General features: G+C 45.7%; 1 protein-coding gene across 1 annotated transcript in view; it reads right to left on the bottom strand.

Moving 5' to 3' along the window:
• Window positions 1–15,433: 15,433 nt before the first annotated feature.
• ccdc80 (coiled-coil domain containing 80) overlaps window positions 15,434–18,672 on the bottom strand; it is a 51,067-nt gene continuing 47,828 nt past the window's right edge. The window contains exon 7 of the mRNA XM_086006696.1: window positions 15,434–17,973. Within this exon, the coding sequence (XP_085862822.1) occupies window positions 17,657–17,973 (317 nt within the window). The 3' untranslated portion in view covers window positions 15,434–17,656. The remainder of the gene's footprint in view (window positions 17,974–18,672) is intronic.

Raw genomic sequence — 18,672 nt, 5'->3', positions numbered from 1 at the left:
AAGGCCTCAGTGCGTCGGCGGGAATTCAGCGGGGCTATAAAAGGCTCCAGAGACCAGGTAAGGCCTCAGTGCGTCGGCGGGAACTCATCGGCGGCAGCGGGGCTATTAAAGGTTCCAGAGACCAGGTAAGGCCTCAGAGCGTTGGCGGGAATTCAGCGGCGGCAGCGGGGCTATTAAAGGCTCCAGAGACCAGGTAAGGCCTCAGAGCGTCGGCGGGAATTCAGCGGTCAGTGCGTCGGCGGGAACTCAGCGGCAGCAGCGGGGCTATAAAAGGCCCCAGAGATCAGGTAGGTGTACCAGTCTCCGAACTCGGAACTCGGAGGGAAGGAAAGAGGTAAAAAGTAATCCAAGTGTGACGTCACCAGAAAGCGGGTAAGTGATTGGTTGGTAAGTATTTCTCCCTTTTTAAGCTTAAATCTCTTTGGTTTATAGTTTCTAAGATGTGATATTCATGATCTAGAATTGGGGCACAGTGTATTTAAGAATAATATCAATAAATTTAATTAATTACATAGAATGGGAGATCAGGTGATGTGTTGCTGCTGCAATATGTGGGAGCTGGTGGACACCATTGATGCTCACGGTGATCACATTTGCAGTAAGTGTTGGCTGCTCGAGGAATTCCGGCTCCTTGTTGAAGAGCTGGAGTCCGAGCTTCAAACATTGAGACACATCAGGGAGGGGGAGAGTTACCTGGACTCTGTGTATCACGAGGTATTCACACCAATTAGATTAATTAATTCAGATGTAGTCCGTAGCCAAGGTCAGGATGGTGTGACTAGAAGTGAGGCAGGTACAGGGATCCAGGAGGTAGTGTTGGAGGAGCCGCAGCCCTTGCACTTGTCCAACAGGTTCGAGGCTCTTACTCCCTGTGAGGATGGGAACAGGGACTGCGGGGAGGATGAGCAACCTGGCCACAGCACCGTGGAGTGGGGGGCCATTCAAGTGGGGGGAGTTAAAAGAAATGTTGTAGTGGTAGGGGATAGTATCGTTAGGGGGATAGATAGAGTTCTTTGCAGCCGAGAGCGAGAGTCCCGAAGGCTGTGTTGCCTGCCCGGTGCCAGGGTTAAGGACATCTCCTCTGGACTGGAGAGAAACTTGGAGTGGGAGGGGGAGGATCCAGTTGTCGTGGTCCATGTTGGTACCAACGACATAGATAGGACAAGGAAGGAGGTTCTGCTGAGGGAGTTTGAGCAGCTAGGGGCCAAATTAAAAAGCAGAACCACAAGGGTAATAATCTCTGGATTATTACCTGAGCCACGAGCGAATTTGGCTAGGACAAATAAAATTAGAGAGTTAAATGTGTGGCTCAAAGACTGGTGTGGGAGAAATGGGTTTTGCTTCCTGGGACACTGGCACCAGTACTGGGGCAGGAGGGAGCTGTTCCGTTGGGACGGGCTTCACTTGGCCAGTGCTGGGACTAGAGTCCTGGCGGATCATATAACTAGGGCTGTAGAGAGGGCTTTAAACTAACTAGTGGGGGGGGAGGTTCCTAGAGAGCAAATAATAAAAATGACAACAGAGAAGGTCATAGACTTAGGTAGCAGTGGGGAAATTAAAAACCAGAGCGTGTCAGGAAGGGGCAGAAGGTATGGAGTAAAAGGTAAAGTAATAAAAAGGGCAAAAGCAGGAACTAAGTGTCACAAAACATATTTGAAAGTTCTCTATCTGAATGCACGTAGCATTCGTAACAAAATAGACGAGTTAATGGCACAAATAACTACATATGGGTATGATCTTGTGGCCATTACAGAAACATGGCTGCAGGGTGACAATGCCTGGGAATTAAACATACTGGGTTATTTAACAATCAGGAAGGACAGGCAGGAAGGAAGGGGAGGTGGGGTGGCTATGTTAATAAAGGAAGGAATCACTGTAATACAGAGAAATGATATTGGGTCAAAAGATCAGGATAATGAAACAGTTTGGGTGGAGGTAAGGAATAATAAGGGGAAAAAAACACTAGTGGGCGTAGTCTATAGGCCTCCAAACAGTGGCAACTCTGTTGGATGGAGTATCAATCAGGAAATAGTTGAGGCTTGTAATAAGGGAACATCTATAATTATGGGGGATTTTAACTATCATATTAATTGGACAAATCAAATTGGGCAGGGCTGCCTTGAGGATGAGTTCATTGAGTGTATTAGGGATGGGTTTCTTGAGCAGTATGTAACTGAACCGACCAGGGGGCAAGCAACCTTAGATCTGGTCCTGTGTAACGAGACAGGATTAATTAAAAATGTCCTAGTAAAGGATCCCCTTGGAATGAGTGACCATAACATGGTTGAATTCCATATTCAATTAGAGGGTGAGAAGGTTGGATCTCAAACAAGCGTGCTAAGCTTGAATAAAGGAAACTATGAAGGTATGAGAGCGCAATTGAGTAGAGTGGATTGGGAAAATAGATTAAAGGGTAAGACGATACATGATCAGTGGTGTACATTTAAGGAGTTATTTTACAACTTCCAAAAAATATATATTCCACTGAGAAGAAAAGGGTGTAAAAGAAAAGACAGCTGTCCGTGGCTAAGTAAAGAAATTAAGGATAGTATTCGACTAAAAACAAGGGCATATAAGGTAGCCAAATCTAGTGGGAGGATAGAGGATTGGGAAAACTTTAAAAGACAGCAAAAAATAACAAAAAGATTGATTAAGAAAGGGAAGATAGATTATGAAAGTAAATTAGCAAAAAATATAAAAACAGATAGTAAGAGTTTTTATAGTTATATAAAAAGCAAAAAGGGTGGCTAAAGTAAATGTTGGTCCCTTAGAGGATGAGACCGGGAAATTAATGGTGGGAAATATGGAGATGGCAAAAACACTGAATGAATATTTTACATCAGTCTTTATAGTAGAAGACACTAAGAATATCCCAGCACTGGACAAACAGGGGGCTAAAGGGCGGGAGGAGCTAAACACAATCAAAATCACTAAGGAAGTGGTACTCGGTAAAATAATGGGACTCAAGGCGGATAAATCACCTGGACCTGATGGCTTACATCCTAGGGTCTTGAGGGAAGTGGCGGTAGGGATTGTGGATGCATTGGTAATAATTTTCCAAAACTCCCTGGACTCGGCAAAGGTCCCGGCAGACTGGAAAACTGCTAATGTAACACCCTTATTTAAAAAGGGCAGTAGACAGAAGGCTAGAAACTATAGACCGGTTAGCCTAACATCTGTGGTAGGTAAAATTTTGGAGTCCATTATTAAGGAGACAGTAACAGGACATTTGGATAATCATAATTTAATAGGACAAAGTCAGCATGGTTTTATGAAGGGGAAGTCATGTTTGACAAATTTGCTGGAGTTCTTTGAGGAAGTAACATATAGGGTGGATAAAGGGGAACCAGTGGACGTAGTGTATTTAGACTTCCAAAAGGCATTTGACAAGGTGCCACACAAAAGGTTATTGCTTAAGATAAAAAATCATGGGATTGGGGGTAATATTCTGGCATGGATAGAGGATTGGCTATCTAACGGAAGGCAGAGAGTTGGGATAAATGGTTCATTCTCAGACTGGCAATCAGTAACTAGTGGTGTTCCGCAGGGGTCAGTGCTGGGTCCCCAACTCTTTACAATCTATATTAACGATTTGGAGGAGGGGACCGAGTGTAACATATCAAAGTTTTCAGATGATACTAAGATGGGAGGGAAAGTAGTGAGTGAGGAGGACATAAAAAACCTGCAAGGGGACATAGACAGGCTAAGTAAGTGGGCAGAGATTTGGCAGATGGAATACAATACTGGAAAGTGTGAGGTTATGCACTTTGGCAGGAAAAATCGTAGAGCAAGTTATTATCTTAATGGCAAGAAACTGGAAAGTACTGAAGTACAAAGGGATCTGGGGGTCCTGGTGCACGAAACTCAAAAGGTTAGTATGCAGGTGCAGCAAGTGATTAAGAAGGCCAATGGAATGTTGGCTTTCATTGCTAGGGGGATAGAATATAAAAATAGGGAGGTATTGCTTCAGTTGTACAAGGTATTGTTGAGACCGCACCTGGAATACTGCGTACAGTTTTGGTGCCCATACTTAAGAAAGGACATACTTGCTCTCGAGTCAGTACAAAGAAGGTTCACTCGGTTAATCCCGGGGATGAGGGGATGGACATATGAGGAGAGGTTGGGTAGATTGGGACTCTACTCATTGGAGTTCAGAAGAACGAGAGGCGATCTTATTGAAACATATAAGATTGTGAAGGGGTTGGATCGGGTGGATGCGGGGAGGATGTTCCCGATGATGGGTGAAACTAGAACTAGGGGGCATAGTCTTAGAATAAGGGGCTGCTCTTTCAAAACTGAGATGAGGAGGAACTACTTCACTCAGAGGGTGGTAGGTCCATGGAATATGCTGCCCCAAAAAGCTGTAGAAGCTACATCATTACATAAATTTAAAACAGAAATAGACAGTTTCCTAGAAGTAAAGGGAATTTAAGGGTTATGGGGAGCGGGCAGGAATTTGGACATGAGTCTAGGTTCGGATCGGTCATGGCCCTGTGGGTAGCGGAGCGGGCCCAGGGGCAGTGTAGCCTGATCCTGCTCCTATTTCGTGTGTCTAATTCTGTTAGATTCAGGAGATGGTTCTGTGATAGTAGATTGGCGGTTAGGATCAGATCAGCCATGATCTTATTGAATGGCGGAGCAGGCTTGAGGGACCGATTGGCCTACTCCTGCTCCTATTTCTTATATTCTTATGTTCTTATAAAGTTGTAGCACCTGAGGGCTAAAACTTCGTTATAGCCCAGGAATGGGCGGTAAAATTATAAAAGTTGGAGAATTAGCGCCAGGCGCTAATGCTTTAGACTGCACGCAAAATTCATGCTCACTGCTCAAAGAAATGATTGGAGTGCTAATTTAAGTCGTTAAGCCCAAGCTCATTGGCGTTACACTCAAAGGGTGGAGCAATATCAGGTGCAGTCTAATCGCAAGTCATGATTGCTACAGGCTTTTTCGAGTTCTTAAAGGGGAGGTTTATTGATGCAGCACAATCTCATTCTCAGCATTGCTGGCTGTGCAGCTGTCTCAGCAAGCAGCAGCAGGAGAAGGAGCCGGAGGACTGAAGAAGCTGTACTCATGGCAGATCCACGCCCCAGGGAGAAAGCCCGCAGATTCAGTGAGCAAGCATTGGAGGCGTTGGTGTTCGCTGTGGGGAGACTGAGGGCGGTGCTCTACCCCACAAGTGGCAGGAGGCCCTCGCAGCAACTCTTCCGCACCATGTGAAAGGAGGTAGCGCAGCACGTCTCGGGCAGCACTGTGGTTCCCAGGACCCACACACAGTGCAGGAAGAAATTTAACGACCTCATTCAAGTGGTCAGGGTGAGTGAATGCTTCAACAAATGCGACATACCACCATCTGAACCACAGTCTTCACACACTGCCCAAAGCACCCCACCCCCAACACTCACCTACCAACAATCTCTACCTACCAACACTCACCCATATCTCACACCTTGCACACAATGACAGCTATTCAACTATGACAGGCACATCACCCAAACACATTGTTCCACACTCACTCACACACTTTCCTTTCTCTTGCAGGCCAAGGTGGCTCACAACAAGAGGGAGCAGGAACGCACAGGCGGGGGACAAGCCGACACCCAACCGGTGTCTGCGCTGGAGAATCAAGTGCTGCAGCTTATTGGGTGCCAGGTGGTGGGTGCCGTGGCTACCAGCAACATTGACCCCCCTGGGGACAACAACGGTATGTTCATCCTCACTCCTTCTTCTCACATCCCACTTCCCCCTCACCCCACAAGCACTTTGCACTTTACAGCTAATCATGCTGTATGCAAGCATTTTTCGCTTCCTGCCCCCCTCCCCTCACCTTAATCTGACTCTTGTGCATTTATGCATTCAGGTAATAAGCAAGCACCTCAGTAGCCTGTCCCTGAGGGCAGCATAGAGAGCGAGGCGGAAGAAGAGGAGGAGGAACACACTGCGTCACTGCATGTCTCACCTGCAGGCACCAGCTCAGATACTGGCACTACGCGTTCTTTAGAGGCTAGTATAGTAGCGGGATCTGCACAGGGTGAGGCACTGGGGATGTGTGGTCTGCAGCAAGGCCAGGGGGAAAGGGTAGCTTGGGGACAGCTGCCCGGAGGGCGAATTCGCGCATGAATTCTGCTGCACACCACTCAGATGAGGACCTTGATGGGGAGGCGTTTAGAAGAAGGGTGATGAGCATGCGCACCGAGATGATAGGTGCACTGGCAAGGGTGCACGAGCGCCTCTCGGCAATGGTAAGGAACGTGGAGGAATCTGTGGTGTATGTGCCTTTAAGAGCAATTATGGTGTATGTGCCTTTAAGAGCCCCAGGTGTACGTAATGCCGGTAATTGCCACTTGGGCTATATAAGCCTGTGTATTGTGTATATCCTTTAGAAACCCCCCCCAGACTTGCTTAGTAAATACCTATGAACCAACTCCTGTCTTCAGTGTCTTTATCTACACACGGACACTACAGTGGCGACGAAGTGGAAACGGACTTACCTGCAATTCGGCAGCACCTCAAGGACATCGATTCCTCCAGCGTCCAGAAGACTCAAGGAAGTAAGAGAAACTGTGGTTTCACCAGCTGGCCAAGCTGGTGACAGGTACTGCGCTAATTCTTTCTGGGCGTCAGGCTGGAGCTCCAGCGGCGGGCTCTACAGCTGAGACAGGCAGCGAAATCGGAGGCAAGCAATAACGGACTGGGAGGGTGCACTCGAGAGACGGCCGGTCAGCGTTTAGACCTCCGTCGGGAACGAGTCTCCAACAGTGAATAAACGGAAACCACAGTAAAACAGCGTTGTTATCGGTAGCAGCGGCGGGAAAGCGCGGGAAGCGCCATATCGTTGCTACAGAGAGAGAAAAAAAAAGCGCGGGAAGCGCCATATCTTTTCTGAAATGCCTAAATCTGGTAATATTGAGGCTTTTGATGGCGAAATAGAAGATTGGACTACATACGTGGAAAGAGTAGAGGTTTATTGCACTGCAAATGGAATAACAGATGAAAAAAAAGCTTCAGTACTTCTGAACTTAATGGACGCGAAGACATACGGGCTGTTACGAAATTTAATCACTCCAGCCAAACCAAAGGACAAGACATTTAAAGAAATTGTTGATACCCTGCAGGAGCATTTAAACCCAACACCGCTGCTGATAGCGGAACGATTCAAGTTCTTCAAGAGAAATCAACACAAGAATGAAAGTAACGCTGATTACCTAACCGAATTAAGAAAGCTATCAAAGTACTGCCAATTCGGAGCAGGACTATCGGATTATCTTCGAGACAAATTTGTTTGCGGTCTCTTAAGTGAAGGAACACAAAAAAAACTGCTTTCTGAAAAAGATTTAACATTGGACAAAGCTTTCAGTATGGCTATATCATACGAAGCAGCAGCAAAAGGAGCTGCAGAGATACAAGAGACACAGGACTTCGGCACCCATAATATGACACAGGAGTTTGGAAGATGTTATCGCTGCGGCAGATCCACCCATAACCAGAGGGACTGCTGGTTCAAGGGCAAAGCATGCAGGCAATGTGGTAAGATTGGACACATTGCACGGGTATGCCAATCTGGACAAAATAAATCCACTGACAGAAAACAAAAAATCAATAAAGAAAAGTACAGGAAGGTACAAATGATGACGGACAATAGCTCCGAAGACCAGAATATCGATAGCGACTCCGGAAACAAGAGACTAAGCTGTCTCAAATTACATAATGTACTTGCCAAAGAGGATTACCAAACCATTTGGGTTACCCTCACAATAGCAGGGTCCCCAGTTAAAATGGAGCTAGATACAGGATCAGCTCTAACCGTAATAAATCGACAAGATTACGAGAGGCTATTTTCGCATATACCTCTAAAAGACACATCCATTATCTTAAAAACATATACGGGGCAGAAAGTCTACCCCAAAGGAAAAATAAGGGTGCCTGTGGTATACAACGGCAAAGAAATACAAAAGTTGTATTTATACATTCTACAAGATGGTGGTCCACCGTTGTTGGGACGTGAATGGATAAGGAAGATACGTTTAGACTGGCACTCCATTCAGGCACTGACGGTGACCAGTAAGGAAAAAAACAATGATGACATCATACCTGAACGATTAAAAGACATCTTGGCCAACGCCAAAGAAGTGTTTCAAGAGAAACTAGGAACCTTGAAAGGCATCACCGCCTCAATAAAAGTGGAAGATACAGCAATTCCAAAATTTTTTAAGGCAAGACCGGTGCCATACGCAATACGTCCGGCAGTCGAGGCAGAGCTGAAGAATTTGGAAAAGGCAGGCGTATTATCCAAAATAGATTGGAGCGAATGGGCAACACCCATCGTTCCAGTCATGAAAAAAACATTGAAAAATAACTCCGAGGAACAGAAAAAAATTCGCATCTGTGGGGACTTTAAGGTGACTGTAAACCCGGTCCTTCACACGGTACAGTATCCTCTTCCGAGGATAGAAGATATTTTCGCCTCACTATCCAGAGGGAAACGTTTCACAAAAATTGACTTGGCACAGGCATATCTACAGATGGAGGTTGAGGAGACCTCTAAAAAGTATCTCACAATAAACACACACAAAGGCCTGTACCAGTACAATCGACTGGTTTTTGGAATAGCATCAGCTCCAGCTATCTGGCAAAGAGCTATGGAGCAAGTCCTGCAAGGGATTCCGGGGACTCAATGCTACCTAGACGACATCCTTATAACAGGAGAAAACGACAACGAGCACCTTGCCAATTTGGAGCAGGTGCTCACTAGGCTGAAAGAACGGGGCCTACGAGCAAATCGCCCCAAGTGCGAATTTTTCCAAAATCAGATATCATATTGTGGCCACATAATTAATAAGGAAGGGTTGCATAAGTCACCTGAAAAAATTGAAGCAGTTATAAAAGCCCCAGCACCTGAAAATGTTTCACAATTAAGGTCATTCCTGGGATTAATAAATTACTATCATAAATTTTTACTGAACTTATCAACTATTCTACACCCTCTTAATGATCTTCTACAGACAGGAGTGATTTGGAAATGGAACGAAGACTGTAAATGTGCCTTCCATAAATGTGAAGACTTAATCACATCCGAGAAAATTTTGGCTCATTACAACCCATCACTACCAATCAGACTGGCGTGCGATGCATCCCCTTACGGCATAGGAGCGGTATTGTCCCATAGATTCCCTGATGGCTCGGAACGGCCGATAGCATTTGCGTCACGCTCATTGAACTCAGCTGAGCGTAACTATGCCCAGATAGACAGGGAAGCACTCAGCCTGGTATGGGGAGTGAAGAAATTCAACCATTACCTACACGGACAAAAATTTACCTTGCTGACTGACCATCAACCCCTCATCTCCATATTCAACCCTAAAAAAGGTGTCCCCATTATGACGGCACAAAGACTACAGAGGTGGTCCCTTTTTCTAGGGGCACACCAATACAACATTGAATACAAAGGGTCAAAACAGCATGGGAATGCTGACGGTTTATCACGCCTACCGTTGCCAACGATAGAAGAGGCACCTACAGTAGACCCAGTAGAGATATTCCACTCTACCATAGTGGAATGTCTACCGGTGACAAATTCTGCCATTGAAAGGGAGACAAGAAATGACCCTACTCTCTCACGGGTCTACGATTTAACAGTGAAGGGATGGCCAGCACATGGCGAACCACTGTTGCCAGCATTCTCACAAAGAAGAGAACAGCTGTCAGTGTGCCGAGGAACCTTGATGTGTGGATCCAGAGTGGTGATTCCACCCAAACTCCAGGATAAAGTGCTAAAGGAGCTTCACGAGGGGCATCTGGGTGGAGTGAAAATGAAGAACCTAGCTAGGGCGTTTGTATGGTGGCCAGGTATCGATGGAGACATCGAAGACATGACCAAGAGCTGCCTAGGATGCCAGAAGGTCCAAAATGCTCCGCCACAGGCCCCTCTACATCCATGGGAGTGGCCCTCATCTCCCTGGCAAAGGGTGCACATCGACTTTGCTGGTCCATTTATGGACTCAATGTTCTTAATCGCAGTTGATGCACACTCCAAGTGGCTGGAGGTAATAAAGATGTCCTCCACCACCACGGAAAAAACCATCACAGTATTAAGGACCATATTTGCCAGGAATGGGCTGCTGGAGCAGATATGTTCTGATAATGGACCGCAATTTGTGTCCGAAGAATTCAGAAAGTTCTTAAAGAACAATGGAGTAAAGCACTACACGTCCGCCCCATACCATCCCGCCACCAATGGATTGGCTGAAAGGTTTGTCCAGACCTTCAAGAAGGCCATCAAGGCCATGGGTAATGAAGACATAAAACTTCAGCACAAGGTGGATAACTTCTTATTTGCATATAGGAATGCAACGCATATGGTTACTAACCAAACTCCCGCCATGATGTTCTACAATAGAAACCTAAGATGCCGGCTGGATTTGGTCAAGCCCAACATCCGAAGGGACGTGGAGAACCGGCAGTTTCAGGGCATGAATGAAAGGCCAACTAGGGCCTTCCAGATAGGCCAACCGGTTTTGGCCCGGGACTACCGTACCGAGAAATGGCAGCCTGGAACTATCTGCACACGATTAGGACCACTGATGTATACCGTGGACATCGGAGACAGCATAATAAGGCACCATGCTGACCAAATCATCAAGTTATCCGAAAAGGGACAACCTACACCACCACTCTATACATCTAACGATGAAGTAGAGATACCCATATCTACCTCCGATCCGGTGATACTGGAGCCCGATGAACCCGACACTGGCCTTCAAGCCGAATCAGCCTTGCCAGAAGAACCTACTACACCACCAGAAACTACTACACCCCCGAGGCGTTATCCGGACCGAGTCAGGAAGCCTCCTGAGAGACTAACTTATAATTAATTAATACAGCAATGTATATTATTTTGCATATAACATGTAATTAATAATTACTTAAAATATGATGTACTAGTTAGCTAGAAGGGGAGGAATGTGGTGTATGTGCCTTTAAGAGCAATTATGGTGTATGTGCCTTTAAGAGCCCCAGGTGTACGTAATGCCGGTAATTGCCACTTGGGCTATATAAGCCTGTGTATTGTGTATATCCTTTAGAAACCACCCCCAGACTTGCTTAGTAAATACCTATGAACCAACTCCTGTCTTCAGTGTCTTTATCTACACACGGACACTACAGAATCCGCTTCCAACATTGCACAAGGCTCTGTGCACACCAAGGAGCCCATCATTTCCAGTCTGCAAAGGATGGTAGACTCCCAGAGAGACCGTGGCGACCCAGACCTGATGCCACGTGTGATGGGCGGTCTGGCAGTTTCCATTGCAGCACATCCGGAACCGACGCAACATCTTAGTACTGTAATGCAGTCTATGCTTAGTGGTATCCAATCTCAGATGGCTCTCATGCAGTCTCAGCTTGATGCCACGCAAGCTCTGACTGCTGCCCTCGTGGCTGGGTCTACCACCATCGACCGGGGCTTTCACGGTGTCGTAGCAGGCCAGCAATCTGTGCTCCAACAGATTGCTAGGGATGCTGAGGTGCTGCCCCGGGGGGTGGCAGTGGGTCAGGGGAGCAGGAAGCTGTTGTCCTCTCAGGATGACAGCATTTCTGCTCCCACCACTATACTCCACCATTGCTCTTGTCATCCAGCCAGCCCAGACTGCTGTCACCCATGCTGAGGTGGTGCAGTCTACAGCCAGGCTTTCCAGGCCCAGAGCTGGATGAGGGCATCCTGCAAGGCCATCTGAAGTCCCTGGCACGGACACTCAGCAGCCTTCCACCAGCCGTGCTGCAGCCACTGAGCCAGCACTTTGTAGGAGCATTGAGCAGGCAAAGGCACAGTAACGAGAGGCACTAAGGGATTTTTAAAAAATTCGATTATGGAATGTGGGCGTCGCTGGCAAGGCCAGCATTTATTGCCCATCCCTAATTGCCCTTGAGAAGGTGGTGGTGAGCCACCTTCTTGAACCGCTGCAGTCCATGTGGTGAAGTTATTCCCACAGTGCTGTTAGGTAGGGAGTTCCAGGATTTTGGCCCAGTGGCGATGAAGGATCGGCGATATATTTCTAAGTCATGATGGTTTGTGACTTGGAGGTGGTGGTGTTCCCATGTGCCTGCTGCCCTTGTCCTTCTAGGTGGAAGAGGTCGTGGGTTTGGGAGGTGCTGCACAAGGCTGAATAGTTAGTGTTTTTGTTGTAAATATGTGTTCACTAATTTTTGATAACTTTATTAATTCAGTTTGTATTATTTTGTGGTGTGTCTCATTTCAGCTTTGCACTGTGCTATGGCCTGTGACAGGGATGGAATGGTGGGGATGTGGTGAGCAACAGGGATCTGGGGTTTAATTCATTCAAACCGCAGTCTGATGAGGCAGTCACGGACCGCCCTTCTGGAAGGCCGATTGAGTGACTGCCTCCTCATCTTCCTCTTCATCCTCCTCCTTTCTCCCTTCCTCCTCCTGAGGTGGTCCCACAATCCCTGGTGGCAAAGGCTGGGCCCTCATGATAGCCAAGTTGTGGAGCATGCAGCAGACCTCCACGAAATGGGACACCTGCTCAGCCGAGTACTGGAAGACTCCTCCCGAGCAGTCAAGGCAGCGGAAACATTGCTTGAGCACCCCGATGGTCTGCTCGATGATGTTCCTCCTGGCAGCATGGCTCTCATTATGAGAGTGCTGGGCAAGCATGTTGGGATTGCAGAGGGGAGTCATGAGCCAGGTGGAGAGCGGATAGCCCTTGTCTCCTAGCAGCCAGCCACAAGCTTGACGTGGTGGCTGGAAGAGTGCTGGCACACCGGTCTGGCACAGGGTGAAGGCATCGTGGCTGCTGCCAGGATAGCGGGCATTAACATTCAGGATTAGCTGTCTGTGGTCACACACCAACTGCACATTAAGTGAGTGGTAGACTTTGCGGTTACGGGAGATCTCAGGATTGTTATGTGGTGCCCGGAAAGCCACGTGGATGCGGTCAATGGTGCCCTGCACCATAGGGAATCCCGCTATCCTGGCAAAGCCACATGCTCACTCGTCCTGCTTCTCTCTGGTGATGGGGAAGGAAATATAGTCCCTTCTCCTATTGTAGAGAGCCTCTGTGACCTCCCGGATGCAGGGATGGACGGAAAACTGCAAGATTTTAGCTATGTCTCCTGTTGCAGACTGGAAGGATCCGCTGGTGAAGAAATTGAGGGCGACGGTGACCTTGAGAGAGCTGTGGTCAACTTGATCTGAGGCTGGAGGTCTGGTTGCAGGAGGTGGCAGAGTTCAGAGACCACCTCCTTGGTGAAGTAAAGCCTTCTAATACACTGCTCCTTGCTTAATTGGAGGGAGAAGTGCTCTCGAAATACCCTCGGAGGGTTATGCCTCCTGTTGAGAGCTCTGATGGTCCTCCTCCTCCCTCTGGGCACATGTTCCAGTCTTTCTCATTGCCTCCGCTCCCTCCACCGTAGATCCTGGAGGGCGAGGTCGACTGCCAGTACAGCTCCCATTAATGTAACCAAGTGTGGCAACTTGATTTTTTAAAGAATGTAGCTACTTTTTAGTTGCCACAACATTCCTGATACTAAATAACCTTGAAGTTACAGAATGAGACTGTTGCACTATGTGAAACTGACAAGAAAGCTCTGAAACTCCACTAACCTACAGCTCCGACTCATTATTGATGATCCCTTTAAATAATGTCCCTGGAGCCGGCTTCCTGCTGCTTCTCGCCAGCTCTCCCTGTTGGTGTTTACTCCAGGCGCTAAGGCGACAATCAATTACGCAGATCGGGCGGCCAGTGAGCATTGCATGGGATTTGGTGTGCGGCGTTGGATTTGCCTCACCCCGTATAATGCTCTCGCACCCCATTAGCGCCAGAGACGCCAAGGTACCGAATTTTTCCCCCTCAGTGTCTCATTTGAGACGGCACTCAGAGAAAATGTGGACTATTAGCACAAATTGACAGACATACACAGAGAATCATCTAATAACTTACAGTGGATTTGGTTAAATTTGTGTTTCTTCAAAAGAAATGGGAATGTAGCAGGTGTTAATTTAACTGAACTTCACCCTGATTCGCCTGAGTGCCATTAAACTACTGGAATCTGCCTCCTCTTTTCCTTGGATTTATTTATTCTTTTCCTGTTTTTATTTCCTTTTATTCTTTCCCTGAGAAAGTTTCAAAGATCAATTCTCCAAATACATGTTACTTCTGTTTCTTGATTGGGGCACTGGGCCACGTGATCCCAGGTACGCTTCCGCACACACTGCGGCCCTGGGTTCCATGGGCCATTACGCTGCCCTCTAGTAAACAGCGTCTGCCAGCAAGTTCGCCAAGGAGGGTCCCCATCAGGTAAGTGTGCATTCTGTTCGGATGCCGGCAGCATACTCCGTAGATACGCCGCCTACCACAAAATCCAGGCCAATGTAATTCTTACTGTAAGAGACAGTAGCGTGGACTGATCGGAATATTTACTTTCTGATAGGCGGAGCCAACAGCAAATGTGAAGCAAAGCAATGATGAAAATTGCAAACGCTGAAATTAAAAGTACTAGAAATATGCAACATTTATAAAGAAAAAAGACAACTTAACATTTGTCATAACGGCCCTTCATCAGAACCTTCAGATGAACGGTCTCCACCCAATACATTAATCTGTCTTTTCCCTTCAAGGTGTCAGTGGACCTGCTGTGTAATTCCAGCATTTTCTCTTTTCTGTGAAGAAATGTATTTATTTAAATGTTAGAGGTGAAAAATTCGCTAACATCGCCTTGGCACTAAATTTGGTGCCCGGCGAAAAATAGCGCCGGCGATCGCTAACTTCAGTTTTAGCGCCCCAAGAGGGAGGTGGAGCGTTAATTCAAGCGCTTCACTTCCTTCTTGGAGCGCTAACCCCGAATATCGGGGCGGTGGGTCTGCAGCGATACACACTGAGCCACGTAATGCTGCTGCATGGAAGGGCTCCTCCCCTCATTAAAGGGAAGGGCCCAAGCCCACACTCTGCAGGGCCCTACCTGGACCACCAGGGAGCGGGTTGCCATGCCTGCAGCCCGGCACTCAAAGACGCAACGGGCCGCGACAAGTCAGACGATTTCCCCCCCCCCCGCCCGACACCTCCCCTTTAATTAGCGCCCCACGAACCTCCTGCCACTCCGTTTCCGCCCCCTGAATCAGTCGCTGTTATCGTCCAGCGCAGATTCAGGGGGCGCGGGCTAATTTTGCAGGTGGGGCGAAAACAGGGTGCTGCGCACGATGATGATGTCATCATCGCCTGCGCAGTGGAGCGGGGTGCTACCGGTTACCGCTAAACTCCCGCTGAATTTAGCGGGAGCCGTTAGTGGCGCCGCGCCCGGGCGAAAAGTCATTTGTTCCCCGTTAGCGTCCCAGAGGCGCAAATGCACCGAATTTCTAGCCCTGGGAATTTTCTTTCACAACAGTGTTGTTGTTCCACTTCAATGAAATAACTGCACCACCCAGTCAGAAAATTGCTGGTGTTATTATTGTTTTCCCAAGTAAGAATGATCTAGAATTTTTTACATTTCAGAATAAGAACATAGGAATTAGGAGCAGGAGTAGGCCATACGGCCCCTCGAGCCTCGAATACTACATTGATACCAAGTGAAAGGAAAATATACATTTGTGGCTAATGCTACTGTCCCAGTTGGCCAAGCTTTCAATTAGTGGAATGCTGTACCAAATAAAACTGAAAGCAGTGCTTGTTTTCTGAAATGTAATACATGTTTAAATTCTAAAGTCGCTGATTGTGAAATACAGTACACACTATGGCCTACTACATACGCTCTGTGGAATTTCTTAACACATTTCCAAAAATGAAGTAAACTACAATACACATTTTATTCAATTCTAGATAAATTTGTGAATTATCCCTGGTTTAGAAACTAACTCTCGGTGACTAGAAATGGCTATGTACCACAACATATTGTGTAACAATGTCATTGAGCTTTACCAGAACATATCTCCCTCCTTATGCCCTTGAGAAAATCCTTTCTGACTATTAATATGAAATGTTAGTTCCACAACTTGGGAGGGGTACACACAAATAAAAAGAAAGACTTGCATTTATATAGTGCATTTCACAACCTCAGATGTCCCAAAGCGCTTTATAGCCAATTAAATACTTTTGAAGTGTAGTCACTGTTGTAATGTAGGAAACGTGGCAGCTGGCAAATTGTGCACAGCAAGCTCCCACAAACAGCAATGTGATACTGACCAGATAATCTGTTTTAATGATGTTGGTTGAGGGATCAATATTGGCCAGGCAGGGCTAAACTATTAATTGTAACAGATTTAAAAACTATAGTTAACATTTTTGTTCCAGCCCCATAAATTGAAAAATGATTAATGAACTTCCCCCCCACACAGGCACAATGGGCCAAATGGCCTCCTTCTGTGCTGTATGATTCTATAATGTTGGCCATAGTGCAGTTTTAATCCAAAGAAGAGGAGGCTATATCCAAAATACTGTTTCTATTCAGTCCATGCTTTGTATAGGCCTTTCTTTGTAAAGGTGTGTTGGATGTAATGCAGGGTCAGAGGCTCAGTATTACTACAACCCTTAACTCGTCTTCACTCTACAAACTGGCAGCATAGTTACCTTCATGATACGCAGCACCTGTCTGTTTCCTTTTTGGTCAGATACAAACAAGTACAGGAAACTTTGGTTTATCCGGAGGTTAACTGTCCGGAATGCTCGAGCCACCGGCAAAAATCAGGAGCCGTTTCGTTAGTTTTTTTTTCTTTTCGTTGCTTTTTTTTCACCAGTCAGGCTCTGCAAGGTCTCGCTGAAGCTGTTGCTAAGCTAGAGACGCTTGCAAGGTGCGGCCAACTGTTTAGAAGCTGTTGCTGAGCAACAGGGTTTGTTGCCAGATATGGAGCTCAAAATCTCCGTATGTTTCAACATTAGCGCTGGTTTGTCCGGCAGTTTTGATGGGATGGCAACAGCTCGGTCCCGTCGGTGCCGGATAGCACAAAGTTTCCTGTAGTATTTATCATGAGTGATCTCTGTAACTGGTGTGATGCTAATTCCAAATCTATTTTTGAAGTGCCTTGCACCTTTTGTTTTGTATCCAGTCGAATGTGTTCTATGCAGCAGGTCTCAACGCCATGTTAAGTAGGTGGTACTGACACTACTTTCATTTTTGTTTAACTCTTTTGCTTTTTAGTCTCAGCGTAGATACATCTTTGTTGATGCACACTGAAGGTTAGGAAGAACATTTTCTCTCAATATTTCTGGTTGGAGTCCGATTTATACAGTAGGAAACTACCCTATTTCTATTTGGTCCCTTACAATTGATGCAAGTCTTTCTCCCTGTAATACACAATAAATACGCTAAAACAAACAAAAACACTTCTAATTGTAGATATACACACTTCCCATGATAAGCATCAGCTATACAAAATTTCTTGCAAAAATGCTGACTATAGTATGGCTTCCAAAACTACTACTTGTTCTTTAAGTCAGCAGAGGGTTCAGTGATTAGTCTTTAAATATTTCCAAAATATAACTGAAAATTGACGTTTTACCCCAACAGCTGCAGTAGAGTATTTTCTTTAAGCTTTTTTTTCAGCAATTATGAAAACAAAACTCAAATTGGTATCAAATGTGATTTTTAGGTTGCTTTTAAAACTTAGTCCTTGGGGTTTTCAGCATTTAAACAGAAAGGCCTCAATTTATTATTTTTAGTAATGGTATCCACCGTAGTGACCCTGTTGATGATATCCATCTTGGTAACCATGGTAACTGTATCCATATTCATCCTCTGGGCAACGCATGCCCAATGATTGTTGAATAGCCATTTCCTGTCGGCGAAGCTGCATGGAGTCAACAAGGTCATAAACGATGGCCATATTCCACATTGGAGTTGGATACCATGACTTGACATTTCCATCCTTCCCAACCAGTAGCATTGAGAAATACTCTGGGCTCACTTGGAAATAATTCCGTATGTCTTCTACCAAGGACTGGGAGAGCTCTTCGCGATCAACAGTTGCAGTTCCTGTAAATGTTGCACACAAAGCCAACAAACTTGTCTTACCAAACATAAGTTTTAAAACATTTTAAACACAATTTCAGTGAAACAGACACTTATAAATATATCCTTCTTAAAAATACCAAATTATTTATTAAACAACCGTATCTTACTGAAGATTACGTTTTCACTGGCAAATCCAAAGATTATTTAACTACAAAACAAATTTACTACCTTACTTAAGTACCTATTATAATTGAAAAATGGTTATTTATACTGCAATAGGGTAGACTGCTTTGGCCTTTAAATGCATTTCCACATAATTTATTTTGTGTAGCAAAAGAAATACTGTATCAAAAGATTCAAAAGTTCAAAAATTCAATCTCTGCAGCCAAAATATATTAATATAGCTGAAGTGTAAAAATATTTGCTTTTTTGTTCACTCCATATGATGTGTCAAAAGATAAATTACATCCAGATGTCAAAGTTTGCTCAGCCAGTTTCGCCAAGATTGAGAATCCTGGCAAGCTTTGGATCTTGCACCTTTTTTCCTTTTACTACGGTACGTGTACGCCATCTCTGCTCGTACACCAACCAATTAAACAGAACTTATCACCACTTTCATGTCAAGTAATTTACGAGGTGGAAACAAAATGAAAACTTTTACCTGTATTGTAGTAGATAATCTATTTAAAATTGGTTACGATTCAATTGGATTTATTATAG

Source organism: Somniosus microcephalus, chromosome 14 (genome assembly GCF_052327205.1).
Source record: "Somniosus microcephalus isolate GS21.2 chromosome 14, FLI_Smic_1.0, whole genome shotgun sequence".
NCBI lineage: Eukaryota > Metazoa > Chordata > Chondrichthyes > Squaliformes > Somniosidae > Somniosus > Somniosus microcephalus.
Note: the sequence above shows the minus strand (reverse complement) of the source record. Positions and strands in the feature narration are given on the sequence as shown.